The sequence below is a fragment of the Anguilla anguilla genome, chromosome 14, assembly GCF_013347855.1.
Source record: "Anguilla anguilla isolate fAngAng1 chromosome 14, fAngAng1.pri, whole genome shotgun sequence".
NCBI classification, from domain to species: domain Eukaryota; kingdom Metazoa; phylum Chordata; class Actinopteri; order Anguilliformes; family Anguillidae; genus Anguilla; species Anguilla anguilla.
This window is the reverse complement of record NC_049214.1, coordinates 1,231,681-1,246,084: the sequence shown is the minus strand read 5'-3', so window position 1 is coordinate 1,246,084 and position 14,404 is coordinate 1,231,681. Positions and strand designations below refer to the sequence as shown.

Sequence of the window (14,404 nt, the reverse complement as noted above, 5' to 3'; positions counted from 1 at the left end):
TGCAGGAATGTTACACACCTCTGGGGGCAGAGAGGTAACTGGAGAGGCAGAACCAGAGGCAGCTGCTTCCGAATTCCACAGGAAACAGGGGGAGGGGGTGAGCGTGGGGAGGGGGGAGTGGTAAAATAAAATATCTCATCCAGTTTTTGGGTCGCTTGAGCGTGTGCAAGAGGTTTCGAAGCCTTTTCTCGTTTAGGACCCCAGAGTGAATGAAACAGGACTGATGGTATATGTTCAGGTCTGGAGCAGGATTTTTTCAATATTTAAAAGAGCGAACAGGTTGCTAATATGGGGTAGTTTACAAAAAGAAAAAAGAAAAAGCCACTCTCTGGCTCTGAAGAAGCTTTCACACACATACCCAAATGGCCCCTCTTCATAAGTGTGAAACATTTCAGTGTCATTTCCTCTACTGTTAGAACACTCCACCACTTTGGGGCTTTGACGAAGACAAACCTTTCACGCATTCAAAGGGCTCCCTGGTCCAAACAGAAAATACATTTCAGAGATGTCTGCCCTGCTGCCAGAATACTAATGTTTAAGATCTAAAGCCGTCGCTGTGTCTGAGGCCCGCTATCCCGGCTCGAAGCCCCGCCCCTTTGGCTGCATGTGACCGCCGTTATCACACAGGAATAGCGCTCGCACTCGACAATGGAATTCCACTCCACACCGCACGGCATTACCGCCACTATAATAAGACAAGCGGGGGAAGAAGTATGCATCAGGGCATTCAGGCCTGTACAGCCTGAGCTAAAGAAAAAACTGATTCTATTTACTGCACTTAAATATCAAATAAAAAGAAATGGGGAAAAAAAAAAAATTATGTAGTGTAATATCTTCCATAAATTATATAATAATCCAATAATCACTGCAGGAGGGAAAAAGTGACTTGGACCCTCGGCCAATCCTTGGCTATAATTAACCAGCACAGTGGTGTCGCGTGGCTGGCTAATCCTGTGATATTATTCCTCTGACATTTTACCAAACAAGGGCCTATGTGCAGAGAGAGAGAGAGAGAGAGGGAGAGGGGGAGAAGGAGAATGAAAGAGAGAGAGGGAGAGGAGGGAGGAGAGAGATTGATCCAAATTCGTGTGTAGGCTTGCATGCTTGCAAGAATGTAAATACAGATCAAACCTAGATCTCAACCATGAAATTAGCTTTTTGTTATTTTTTATTTGTGGGAAGCCAAGTTAAGGAATAAGGATTATTATATCAACAGGCTTCTACACTTCCAGAATGAGAAAACTGAATCGAGCAAAAGTAATACAGAATTTTCAAAAAAATACCACCCGGCAGATCATTAAACCTATTAAACAATTTAACCAAAACACAATGAATATAGTTGGTTAGCTCATGGATTTCAATATAGTTTTCATTCATTCCAGCTATCCCATCAACCCCTCCTCCATCAGTGACTTTGCCCAGGAGGCTGCCATTCCAGCAGTAAGCAGACCCACATCTGCTCAGCCTCAGCCGGGTGCTGTGGGCGGTGTGAGGGGTGGTACAGCTGCTCTGAGCAGTATGAAGGGTGGTATAGCTGCTGGCATATCATGCTGCTCAGCATTTTAAAAGCTATTTCTATAATCAACTTGCTTCTAAACAATGTCATACAATAATTTACAAAATGGACGTAGTGCCCATAATCATGACTGTATAATCCTTGGTTAAAAAGTTTTGCCCAAAACAACCACTGGAAGCGTGGCTTCAATTAAGAACACGAAGAACAGAAGAGCAGCAGCAGCAGGCTGAGCAGCCAGAGGACTGCAGGGAGAAGAGCAGCAGCAGGCTGAGCAGTCAGAGGACTGCAGGGAGAAGAGCAGCAGCAGGCTGAGCAGTCAGAGGTCTGCAGGGAGAAGAGCAGCAGCAGGCTGAGCAGTCAGAGGACTGCAGGGAGAAGAGCAGCAGCAGGCTGAGCAGTCAGAGGACTGCAGGGAGAAGAGCAGCAGCAGGCTGAGCAGTCAGAGGACTGCAGGGAGAAGAGCAGCAGCAGCAGGCTGAGCAGTCAGAGGACTGCAGGGAGAAGAGCAGCAGCAGGCTGAGCAGTCAGAGGACTGCAGGGAGAAGAGCAGCAGCAGGCTGAGCAGTCAGAGGACTGCAGGGAGAAGAGCAGCAGCAGGCTGAGCAGTCAGAGGACTGCAGGGAGAAGAGCAGCAGCAGGCTGAGCAGTCAGAGGACTGCAGGGAGAAGAGCAGCAGCAGGCTGAGCAGTCAGAGGACTGCAGGGAGAAGAGCAGCAGCAGGCTGAGCAGTCGGAGGTCTGCAGGGAGAAGAGCAGCAGCAGGCTGAGCAGCAGCAGGCTGAGCAGTCAGAGGACTGCAGGGAGAAGAGCAGCAGCAGGCTGAGCAGTCAGAGGTCTGCAGGGAGAAGAGCAGCAGCAGGCTGGACAGCCAGAGGACTTCAGGGAGAAGAGCAGCAGCAGGCTGAGCAGAAGCAGGCTGAGCAGTCAGAGGATCTGTGTGCATGCGTGCGTCTTCCAGAACCAGCAGAGAAGGCTGCAGCAGTGGGGCTAAATTACCATCAGACATCTCAAATTGGGGAGAGAACCGTATAAAAATAATGTAACCCTTTGAAGAGTGGGGATTTAGCAAAAACCTTGAACTGACTCCTATAAAACCCTGGATAGTCTCCAAAAAACTGCCAATTTGAATAAAAACTAAGACCTTAGGCACACCTCCAGTGCCCTTGCATGCAAATATCCCTATTTTTGGACAAATTTAATGGGGGACGGATTTTTCAGGAAATGTGAAAGCTTCCAGAATATGAGGTGTTCTAATAGCTTCTGATGCCTGCAGTGGCTGAGGACCACAGTGCCTGAGGACCACAGTGGCTGAGGACCACAGTGGCTGATGCCTGCAGTGGCTGAGGACCACAGTGGCTGATGCCTGCAGTGGCTGAGGACCACAGTGGCTGATGCCTGCAGTGGCTGAGGACCACAGTGGCTGAGGACCACATCTGGATGAAGGCCACCATCCTTTTTCAGGAACCATGAGATGTGTGTGTAACAGACTCATCAGCGCAGTTCTGAACAGTCCAGGGTTATTCCAGCTCTTTGGGCTAAATAGCATCCGTCTCGAATCAGGGTCTATAATTAGAAAACCGCATTTGGAGTCTGTGCTCCTGAGAGACGGTGTTTAGAACTCAGGGGAATGTTTGTTCCTCCAAAACTCCAGACGGACTGTAGGGAAGTCATTGGTGCTGGAGTCTTTGTGATAAGGCATTGTGTTGAGTTCTGCTTTCACCAGAACTGCCACCAGTGTCGGGGAGTAGTGAACCACATGTAATTAAACTAGTAGTTTAAATACATTTTGCTGTAGCTTGCTGGTGGTTAAACTACATTCATATTTGCATAGTGATTCAAGTAGTTAAATTACTTTTTTGCCTTTTTTTGTGTAGTTAATTACTGAAACTACAAACATAATATAAAATATTTTTTTCTTTACTGTTTTAGTTGTAGTCAGATAATACAAAATCCAGATTTGTTTACAGCAAAAATATAACATTCCTTGCAATTTTGTCCTTGTGAAAAGCCCAGATGGGATTGTTTTGTTTAGGTCTCAGGGGTATTACAGGAAGCTGGATTGTCAGCTCACTTGTGAAAAATATTTGGCTATAGTTTTTAATGTTTTGAATCTGAATTTGTAAAACTAAACTTGAATATATTATATTAACAAATGTTCAGAGAAGTTGTTGCATGCTATTTTAGAAGTTACCTGGCTAACTGAGTAATCCTGCTTGGTGCAATACCCCCACCTGGACTCTAGTTTCTGGAAGGCAGGTGTCTGACTGATGGACATTGTATACAAAACCAAAGCTGACATTCCTTGCACTTTCCCATCAATAATGGGGTATTTTATTTTTTTGGTTTATGTATGACCTGTGAACAAGTGGGCACTTTTTGCAATAAACTCAACTGAGTGGCATTTTTTGCTGGCATGTGACTTTTTTGTATTATATTTTGCTACAATTTCGTATCACATTGTCAGTTTGATCATTGTTTTTACAAAGTAGTTTGAACTACTTTTTCTAAGTAGCTTTAGTTAACCAAATTAGATTTCTCCCTAGGGTAGCATTGCTGTGGTTCAACTTCTTCCAGTGTGAAGTAATTGGTAGTTTGCAAAGCTATGCTTTCAAAGTAGCTTCCCCAACACTGACTGTCACACACTTATACTTCCTGTACTCTGTCCCTCCCCCGCGCCCGCAGTCATATTACTGCATATGACATGCAAACAGGCAGTAGGAAACCTGGTTATTGCACAAGCATGTTTCTTCACCCGGGAAAAAAAAAAAAAAATCATTGCACAAACTGGTGGACATTTTTCACCTCATCTACCGAAGCAAGTGCACTCTGAGGTAATCTGAGCCCAGGGTAAGCATGCAAGCTTTTTCTTTCTTCCCTAAAATGGAAGTGAAAAACACCAACCTGAAAAAGGATGAGTCATAGCCAACCTGTGTGAGAGACTGCCAATTCTATTTGATCATAACAGGAAGTGGTGCCAACTGGTCTGGAACTAACTCCTAACAACAAAGCTAACCTTCTTCCATGCAGGCTAAAGTCTCGGGTATCAAATAAGGGTAAAATGGTTCATTAGTATCATAAATCATTGAACAACAACAACAACACTTGTTTCAGCTGAGCTGTAAAGGCCATCTAATGTATCTTTATTCCCTACACAACTGCAAAAAATTGTGGTCTAAACACGAACATTTTAGCAAAACAAAGTCAATATAATCTCAGTTCAGCTAGCATGCCCAGTTTAAAGTCAGCATTAATGCACTCCTGCACAAGCTAGCTAGTGGCTACCACCTGCATCAGGATCAGTAACCATGTAAGACTAGCCTAGCTAATAACAAGCTGCACAGCTAGCAGCAATATTAGCGCTAGACAGCCAGGGAGAGGTACAGTAACCTCACCGAGAGCCAATTAGCACCAAGCTAAATAAAATGGATAGAAAGACCAAAACAAAACGAATATGTTCAAAAATGCACACAGGAAACCTACTAAATGTCTTGTTACTTCTACCTCTTCCAAAATCATATTGACTAGGTACACTAAAACATTATTTCCTTTTGTGAAGACTCAAGTCTTTCTGGGGGCAGTGTGGCTCGTACAGTATGTGTATAAATCTATATTTAGCGCTTATAAAATGCAGGAAGGAAGTGTCAGAATTCATATCCAATTTAAACTTCCAGCCGGGCTGTTAATAGCATTCTTCAGCCTCCTCTATCCAGCTGCTGACAGAGATTAAATGGCTTCTGTGGACAGGAAGAGCCTTTATCACCCACAAGCCCTTATCTATGGAGGACCCAACTGTGCCACTTCAGGCCAGTATCTATGGAGGACCCAACTGTACCACTTCAGGCCAGTATCTATGGAGGGTTAAACTGTGCCACTTCAGGCCAGTATCTATGGAGGGTCAAACTGTGCCACTTCAGGCCAGTATCTATGGAGGGTCAAACTGTGCCACTTCAGGCCAGTATCTATGGAGGGTTAAACTGTGCCACTTCAGGCCAGTATCTATGGAGGGTCAAACTGTGCCACTTCAGGCCAGTATCTATGGAGGGTCAAACTGTGCCACTTCAGGCCAGTATCTATGGAGGGTCAAACTGTGCCACTTCAGGCCAGTATCTATGGAGGGTTAAACTGTGCCACTTCAGGCCAGTATCTATGGAGGGTCAAACTGTGCCACTTCAGGCCAGTATCTATGGAGGGTCAAACTGTGCCACTTCAGGCCAGTATCTATGGAGGGTCAAACTGTGCCACTTCAGGCCAGTATCTATGGAGGGTCAAACTGTGCCACTTCAGGCCAGTATCTATGGAGGGTCAAACTGTGCCACTTCAGGCCAGTATCTATGGAGGGTTAAACTGTGCCACTTCAGGCCAGTATCTATGGAGGGTCAAACTGTGCCACTTCAGGCCAGTATCTATGGAGGGTCAAACTGTGCCACTTCAGGCCAGTATCTATTAAGGGCCAAACTGTGTTCCATCATGGCTGTAAGTGTGTCCCGTTCCTCAGTGCAGCATTTGTCTAAAGTTATGAGAAAATGCAACATTTAAAAAAAAATGTACTCCTTCATTGATTGTAATAAATAATTAATAATGGAGGCAAAATGAGCATTACTCACTTTACCTTGAGTAGAGTGCTACACCATTAACAAGTGCGCAAGTAACTGTGGAGGATCGTCAATTCAACAATCCATCAACATCAGATTCTTCACGCAGAAAGTGCGCCAACAGATCGTGTCCTGACAGTGCTCAGATCTGTGCCTAGATTTGTTCGAACAGGGATCTGGGATCTCAGCCATCCGTCAGAACTTGGAAGAGCTCCCGCTGGAGGTTTTTAGCGAAACGTCTGGCCATCAGCAACGACAGGAAGACCCATCTGCTTGTGGAATAATGCAGACCACCTGTAACGCACGCTAAACCAAAAAAAAAAAAAAAAGCCAAACTGGGCCGAATTCGAGGAGCTTTCTCTCCCCGCATTCCTGGAAAAACAGGTGCTGAAAACAAAAGTGCTATTAATTATCCTGAAGCGTTGTCCCTCTGCCATTAGAAAATCCGTGTGAAGCCAACGCAATATGGCAAATTGAAATATAAATGGTGCCAAGTCAGCTACAATGGAACAGAGGAATGTCTGGATTTGTATTTTGTGTATATAGCAGTATTGCAGGTGGAACACAATACAGCAGGGGGTACTCTGTGTGTGCTTTTCACTACTGCATTTAACTCTAATTACTAAACCATAAAAGCTGTTAATTATTTTTATTTAATGCCTCATTACATCAGGAACAGATATAAGATAAATATTCCATACTGACTTAAGGATTTTAATTAGTCAGACTAGTTTTCAGACATATGCCTTTATGTAATGTGCAGCACCAAATGTTCCAGCTGAAAGATTTTACACGTTGTATCACTAAATTGATACACCTACAGCTGTATGAACAACAGCTCATTGCAGATAAAAAGGTACATGGCCCAACCTGTTCCAGTGGAGTTTCAGGGAAGCTGAAACATCCCACTTCGTTCCTGGAAGGCGCTAGGTGAACCTGCCCTGGTGCCAGACCCAAAAATGGTGCCAAAGAGCAAAGAGGAAGACGAGGAAATATCGACGAGGGAACTGCCCCATCTCACCCCCGGCCTGAGCTATGAGGAAAAGAAGCAGCCATTTTCCCCCGCTCCACAGTCGGCAGCCCCCCCCGGAGTTTTCGGGGTGAAGCGAGTGAAGAGGGTGATGGGGTGCAGAGGGAAGGGGCGGGGGGGGAGACAGGTGTGTGGCACACGCAGGTGAGAAACGGACCGCAGAGCGGGGGTTGGGCGAGAGGAAACGCCCAGGATTTCAGGACGGGACGGGACGGGGGATGGGGGATGGGAGATGGGGGGGGGGGGGGGGGGAGTAACGGGTATGACTCACTCTGGAGACAGTGAGGGGCATGCAGAAATCCTTCCCCCCCTGCAGTCTGAAGCCCCAGGGCCCGGGACCCCCCAGGGTCACGCTGTATGTGCTGCTCATGGTCTGCAGGTGTCCCGCACAGGTGAGAGTGTCCAGGTGGGCCCAACTCCCAATGGCTTCCTGTCCTGCAAAGACACAGGAAAACGGGTTAGTCTCAGTGGTCTCATTGTATGTCACTGTTTCTTGTCATTTTTTGGTTCAGCATACAGTACCATTGTGTTAAAACAGTGGTTGTGAATCTTTCCTTTTGTAGTTGTGGGATGGAAATGCACATTCAGTTTTTAATGGTCCTGCCTACATGGCAAATTCCAGACAAAAAAATATATTAAGTTTCTGTAACAGTTGACAAAGTAAAAAAAGGTCAATTTTATGTTTAGTGAGGCACGCGCACGCACACGCACACACACACGCACACACACACGCACACACACACGCACACACACACACACACACCACAGAGAAAAGGGAAGCACGCATCGTGGAGAGCCGTACCGCAGCCCTGGTTGTTTATTTTCACTACAGATCCAACACTGATGGAAACCCGGCCGTTCCTCACACAGGAATGCCCCGGCTGGCCTCGCTCCATTCCGCCCTCAGCGGCCCTGGCATCGCCCGCCGCCGCCTGGCATCACCTGGCACCGCCCGCCGCCGCCTGGCATCACCTGGCATCGCCTGCCGCCGCCTGGCATCGCCTGGCACCGCTCAGGTGGGCAGTGAAGCGAGGGACACCTGGGACACGCCCAGCCCAAAGGAATGTGTGTCGGCACACGATCCGACCGTTCACCCCGGGACGCCCAGAAGCACCGGTGCGCCTGAATCTGCAGACGTTAAAACCAGGAATCCCCGCAAAGCCATCCGCACACCAAAATTAAACGCTCCCAAGGACGCAGTGAGTTAACAACGCAGCGTTTAGGGCGTAAAGACCTTCATCACGCTGATCAGTGCCTTGGATGCCCCTTCATCACGCAGATCAGTGCCTTGGATGCCCCTTCATCACGCTGATCAATGCCTTGGATGCCCCTTCATCACGCTGATCAGTGCCTTGGATGCCCCTTCATCACACTGATCAGTGCCTTGGATGCCCCTTCATCACGCTGATCAGTGCCTTGGATGCCCCTTCATCACGCCGATCAGTGCCTTGGATGCCCCTTCATCACACTGATCAGTGCCTTGGATGCCCCTTCATCACACTGATCAGTGCCTTGGATGTACCTTCATCACGCTGATCAGTGCCTTGGATGCCCCTTCATCACACTGATCAGTGCCTTGGATGTCCCTTCATCACGCTGATCAGTGCCTTGGATGCCCCTTCATCACGCTGATCAGTGCCTTGGATGCCCCTTCATCACGCTGATCAGTGCCTTGGATGCCCCTTCATCACGCTGATCAGTGCCTTGGATGCCCCTTCATCACACTGATCAGTGCCTTGGATGCCCCTTCATCACACTGATCAGTGCCTTGGATGTACCTTCATCACGCTGATCAGTGCCTTGGATGCCCCTTCATCACACTGATCAGTGCCTTGGATGCTCCTTCATCACGCTGATCAGTGCCTTGGATGCCCCTTCATCACACTGATCAGTGCCTTGGATGCCCCTTCATCACACTGATCAGTGCCTTGGATGCCCGGTGATGGTCCTTCTGACTGAAATGGGGCTTTGGGAGCTTCTGAATTTTGGTGTGCAGATATGTTTTCCTTTTTGAACAGCGCTGCTATCGCCATGGTTATGTGAGCACACAAATTCAGCGTTGGCCTGGCAGAGCTGTGTCCGGGTGTGATGACCCTGAGAATGACCCTGTGCATGATTGGATGGTTCTCTAACTCAAAGAGCAGAACTGACTCTCTTTGACGAGGATATGGGGCAGTGTCTTGCACTGGGAAGACCTGCTGGTTTTCGGTATGTCCAAAGTGTCCCAGTATTAATATGGCAATGCCGTGCACTAGGCCAGTCAATCCCAGCAATTGTGAGAATATCACCCTTTGCAGGACTCTCAGAAACCACCCATCCTCTCTCAGCATGCTAAGACACATGAAGTTCGAACACATTTGCTATTTTAAGGATTTTTTGTTCCACCCATTCATTCCTACTTTTATTTAATTAAGTCTTATATAAGCACTGTTTGCATCTGTTCAGTTGAATTGATACCACAGTGGGCAGGAGACTTAGCGGTCTTACCGCCCTGCATCCTTCTCGTGCCACATGGCTGATGCTAGCGCACGTGTGGCTTGGCTCTGTTAGCATTTCACTGAAAGGTCGGCTGGTGAAGCAGAGTTGTGCTGGAAATAACAGCGCAGCGCTTGAGAAGAAACAGATCAACAGAATTCCCCTTCAGCCTTGTATATATTATATTACTTTCATCTCACAGAGGGGGGGGGAACTTTGGTTTTGTGAGATATCCCATGATTCACTGCTCCATAAAAGGCCCTCTGATTGGTCAGATACTCAACCTCTCCCTGCTCCAGCTGTGCCAGTTCCACTTACCTGTGAAGCAGTAATGCATTCCCCTATCTTGCTATTCGATTAGCATCTTCCAAATAACTCGTATCATTAGTTGTTCCACTGCCCCGTGTCCAGGGCACACCCACCTCCTGCCCAGGACACACCCACCTCATGCCCAGTGCCACGGCAATATTATAATTCTGCTAGACGTGTTTGCAAAGTAATTCAAGAACAAAATCTAACATCAGCCAACATACTTAAAGTACATTCTCAACTGCGCACCAGGATGTGAGTCATTTCCAGTGATCTTTGTGTGCCTTAAGTGAATCACCGATGTGAAATAAGACATTCATTCTCTGTTTCCAAAACAGCTTCCACTTGCGACAGAGAATCAGCCAGAAAATTCACCTTAATTTCTCTGAATCAGGAGAAGCACAGTAGTCTGCTGACCAGGCCTAATCTCGTTTAAATTCACACAATGCACATCCTATTCATAACAATACCCAGCCCAGCACTCATTTAGCTATATTGTATTCTGTCCCGCTGTGCAATATCTTCAAATTATCTTTGAGCAGATGGAAATAGAGGCAACAGTAATAGAAAAACGTATTCCTGTTGAAACTGGAGCCAGAGTTTTATAAAAGAGGAGACTGTTAGATCCAGGAACACCCTGAATCAAACGCAGGTCACATGTCGGCTCATGACTGAAGATCAGAACAGCTGTGCTTTCCAGGGACGAGCAGCTGACCAGCAGACACTGGCTGACCAATAGCCAGACAGAGACTGCAGACCTGACAACCGGACAGCTGTATCACCATCTCAACATTCTCCATTGTGCAATTTCTAGCCAATATGACCCAGAATCTTATAAGGTTCAGGACATGAAAGAGCTCCAAACATAAAAACACAAAAAATACACATTTGTGTATAATATTTGTGTCTGGCCAAACACACACGGCGGTGCAGTGGGTAGCACTGTCGCCTCACAGCAAGAAGGTTGCGGGTTTGAATCTCGGTTTGGGCTTTCTGTGTGGCCTTTCTCCCCGTGTCCGTGTGGGTTTCCTCCGAATACTCCAGTTTCCTCCCAGTCCAAAAACATGCAGGTAGGTTAATTGGAGACTCTAAATTGTCACATGAAGGGTGTATTCCTGCCTCTCGCCCAAAGAATGCTGGGATAGGCTCCAGCACCCCACCCCAACAACAACACACAGTGAAGTAGGCTACACCCTAACTCCCTGGCAACCACAATACCGGCCCTGCTCATTGGCCAATGCTTCTATCAGGTCCTGAGCCAACCGTTGTGTGGTGACCTGGAAACACCTGAGGCAAATGTTCTGAGTTTTCTGGATAAATCTCAAGATTAATAACAAGTGACTCAGGTACATTCACACATTGGGCCTGTGGCATGAAGCAAGACTACTGCCTTAGCTGGATGAAGCCCTCTTTTTATTTCAGTCCATGTTGCAGATTTGGGAGGGTTCCGGTTTTTACTCTGCCAGCTAACACTGTAATCCTGCTTCCTGATACAGGGTTTTACTCAGCGCAGTTATCCAGCTAACTCAGTAACCTGCTCTGTGATACAGGGTTTTACTCAGCGCAGTTATCCAGCTAACTCAGTAACCTGCTCTGTGAGACAGGGTTTTACTCGGTGCAGTTATCCAGCTAACTCAGTAATCCTGCTCTGTGATACAGGGTTTTACTCAGCGCAGTTATCCAGCTAACTCAGTAACCCTGCTCTGTGATACAGGGTTTTACTCAGTGCAGTTATCCAGCTAACACAGTAACCCTGCTTCCTGATACAGGCCCCTGGTTGACACCCAGCTCTTGCCCCTGCCAAATGCAACCTCTGATAAGGCATCATGTAAGAACAAGCACAATCGTGGCGATTCAGTGCACAAGTTTTGTCAGGTATAGCTTCAGTAGGGGGCTACCAACCCAAAAACAAGCTATCCAGACAGTACAGAGGAGACAGAGACATGCCACAACATAATCAGTAATACACCAATAGGCTACTCTTTCCTGCCTTTTAGAAAACAACTTGAAAATCTGAGTAAGAACATGGGCCATGCCAGTGCTGACTGTGGTCACTAACTGAAATGTTAACAAAATTACAGTTGTCATAGCATTCTTAGCATACAAACAATGCGACAGGTCTAGAGTAGAAACAGATCGTGCTTCGGAAATTCATAATGAACTTCAGATACGAGCACAAATTAAAGCCGCGTGCAATATCAGTGTCTAGTAGGCTACAGACATAAGATGTGTAGACCATACAACTTAATACCGTCTGCAGTCGGCATGGCAACAACCAGTCCCTGCTTGTCCTGACACACCCTACCCATCCCTCGGAGGCACGATTTCCTAAAAAATGTGAAATCTTTAACTCCGACAAAATAAGTCACATCTCCTGCTCAGTAATAAAAAAACATATCACATAAAAGGAAACCAAACTAAAGGAGACGGACATCAAGGAAAGAAAAGGGGTAACTTAATTTTAATAAATGTAGGCGATATCACTTTAACATGCTACCACACGTATTGAGTTTAAAATAAATAAATGAACGAATGAATGAACAAGAGTTCTGCTGGGGAGAATACGTCAAATAAGGACGGCATATTTGTGGAATATTTCATGTCAAAAGTTAGTCTCACATCTGCTGAATTAGCTACCGAAGTTTCAGCGTGAACAGGTAAAGAGCCGCAGGCTATGAACTGAGGACGCTTCATCCTTGCTTCCTGGTGTTTAGCTACTGCCTCCTTATTATATATTTTTTCTCCGTAGTTGCATTTACTCTGAAAAGCATGAAGTTTGCGCGTCGCCGGCTCACTCACCTATTTGACGGCAGCTTAAGCCCGACTCCCTGCCGTGGTCCCGCTACAGTGCGAGTAACTGCACTGCCTACCGGCCACCGACCCAGCCGTTTGACTTCCGCATCAAACTCCACTGCCGTCAGCTCACACTTCAGTCACGTCACAGCGACAGAGAAGGGCAATATTTATACTTCATATTTATGCTATATTTTAGATAGAGTGCATGTTTTCTAGGGCGAGTGTGGAGCTAATTCAGACCACTCATTATCACGTACACAATGTGGCTGAGTAGCCTATGTATTCGAAAGTAAATCTTTAGACGCAAAAATAATGCACCAGGATAGTTGCTGAAGCAGTTCATGTAGCAGTTCAGTTATTGCTTAAGACTTGTTCAGCAGCAGTTGGGTAATTCAAGGCTATATGCGAATCTCTCAGACGTATTTTTGCTTTTCCATATGGGAATGTATCATAAAGACGGTTTTCTTATAAAATAAAATAAAAAACCGTAATGTTGATGTAAAAAAATAACAGCAGACTACAAATATAACAACAGTCTACAGAAGTTTCAAGTTTCCAGTTGTAAGTTAGCTGGTTCTTTACTACCGAACAAATATCTTCTGGGAATTTCTCAAATTAGAGTTTCAAAGTCATTCAATTTCTGAGCCAATAGTACGTCTGTAATCTAAGATAAAGTTTAAATGTTCTCTGAGAGCAAGTCAGGTCACATCTTTGTGAAATGTCACAGAATACAATATGCAAGTTAAACGCCATGATTGCGAGAGACAATTAAATTAAAATTAACATAACTGACTTTTTATTCTTTTAATTGACAGCTATTCTTCTGTTGTATTACTGGAGATCAAAGCATCGCACAGGTCATTTCACCTAAAGAATAATTTGTATTTTTTTTAAATATCTGAAAATTAACATCTTTTGTCCGTAAAAATTGATTTAAACAGTTCGAAGAGCTCAAGTAATTTGGGCTTTGATGTATGAAGACGATGCATCTTCCAGAGGTTAAGAGTCCTGGTACCTGACAAAATAAAATTCAATTAAAAAAACGAAATGTTCATGTCAATGATAAAAAGAAATTTAGCAACGTATGATCTTCAATGAAGAATATACATATATGAATGTCCCTTGTGGCGTAGGTTTCAGCAAAGTGGAATATACCATAGTTATTGAGATTAAGACTCATGCCCCCTACAGTGCACAAAAATTAACTGCAGAGACTTAGGGGGATAATTCCAGTGCCCCTTGGGCACAGAAGGACTTCGGAGGTGTTTCAGCTGAGAGTCTGTTGTCCATCACAGAGGATCTAATCACAAAGGCTCTGACTGAAGCCATAAGGGCTTGTCCTGGATGACTGCAACACAAGGACAAAAAACAAATGGATTTCTGTTTTGCGTCTAATCTAAATTGTTTATACCAATGCTGAAAGCAGTCGCCTCGGTCCAAGATGTGCTGGCCGAATGTCTGAGTGAATATTTTACTAGTTGCTTGTTTCTGAAGCTCCATGGCAGCGTCTCAGCGTGGTTAGTTTCTCGGGGGAAATCGGATGCTAGGACGCCCGGTTTAAATGGTAAATGGACTGCATTTATATATCAAGGACACTTCGACATGCCCAGGGCGGGGTTTGAACCGACAACCCTCCGACTGCCAGACAATCGGTCTTACCTCCTGAGCTATATCGCCCCTAGTAAAA

The 14,404-nt window shown here is 45.8% G+C and overlaps 1 protein-coding gene across 2 annotated transcripts in view; it reads right to left on the bottom strand.

Moving 5' to 3' along the window:
* The window catches only part of LOC118212963 (PDZ and LIM domain protein 5-like), a 42,796-nt gene extending 29,935 nt beyond the window's left edge, over positions 1–12,861 (bottom strand). For both annotated transcript variants that reach the window (XM_035391530.1, XM_035391532.1), the window contains exons 1-2: positions 12,721–12,861; positions 7,409–7,572 (exon numbers count right to left, since the gene is read on the bottom strand). In XM_035391530.1, the coding sequence (XP_035247421.1) occupies positions 7,409–7,507 (99 nt within the window). In that variant the 5' untranslated portion in view covers positions 7,508–7,572; positions 12,721–12,861. The remainder of the gene's footprint in view (positions 1–7,408; positions 7,573–12,720) is intronic.
* Between the last annotated feature and the right edge of the window lie 1,543 nt (positions 12,862–14,404).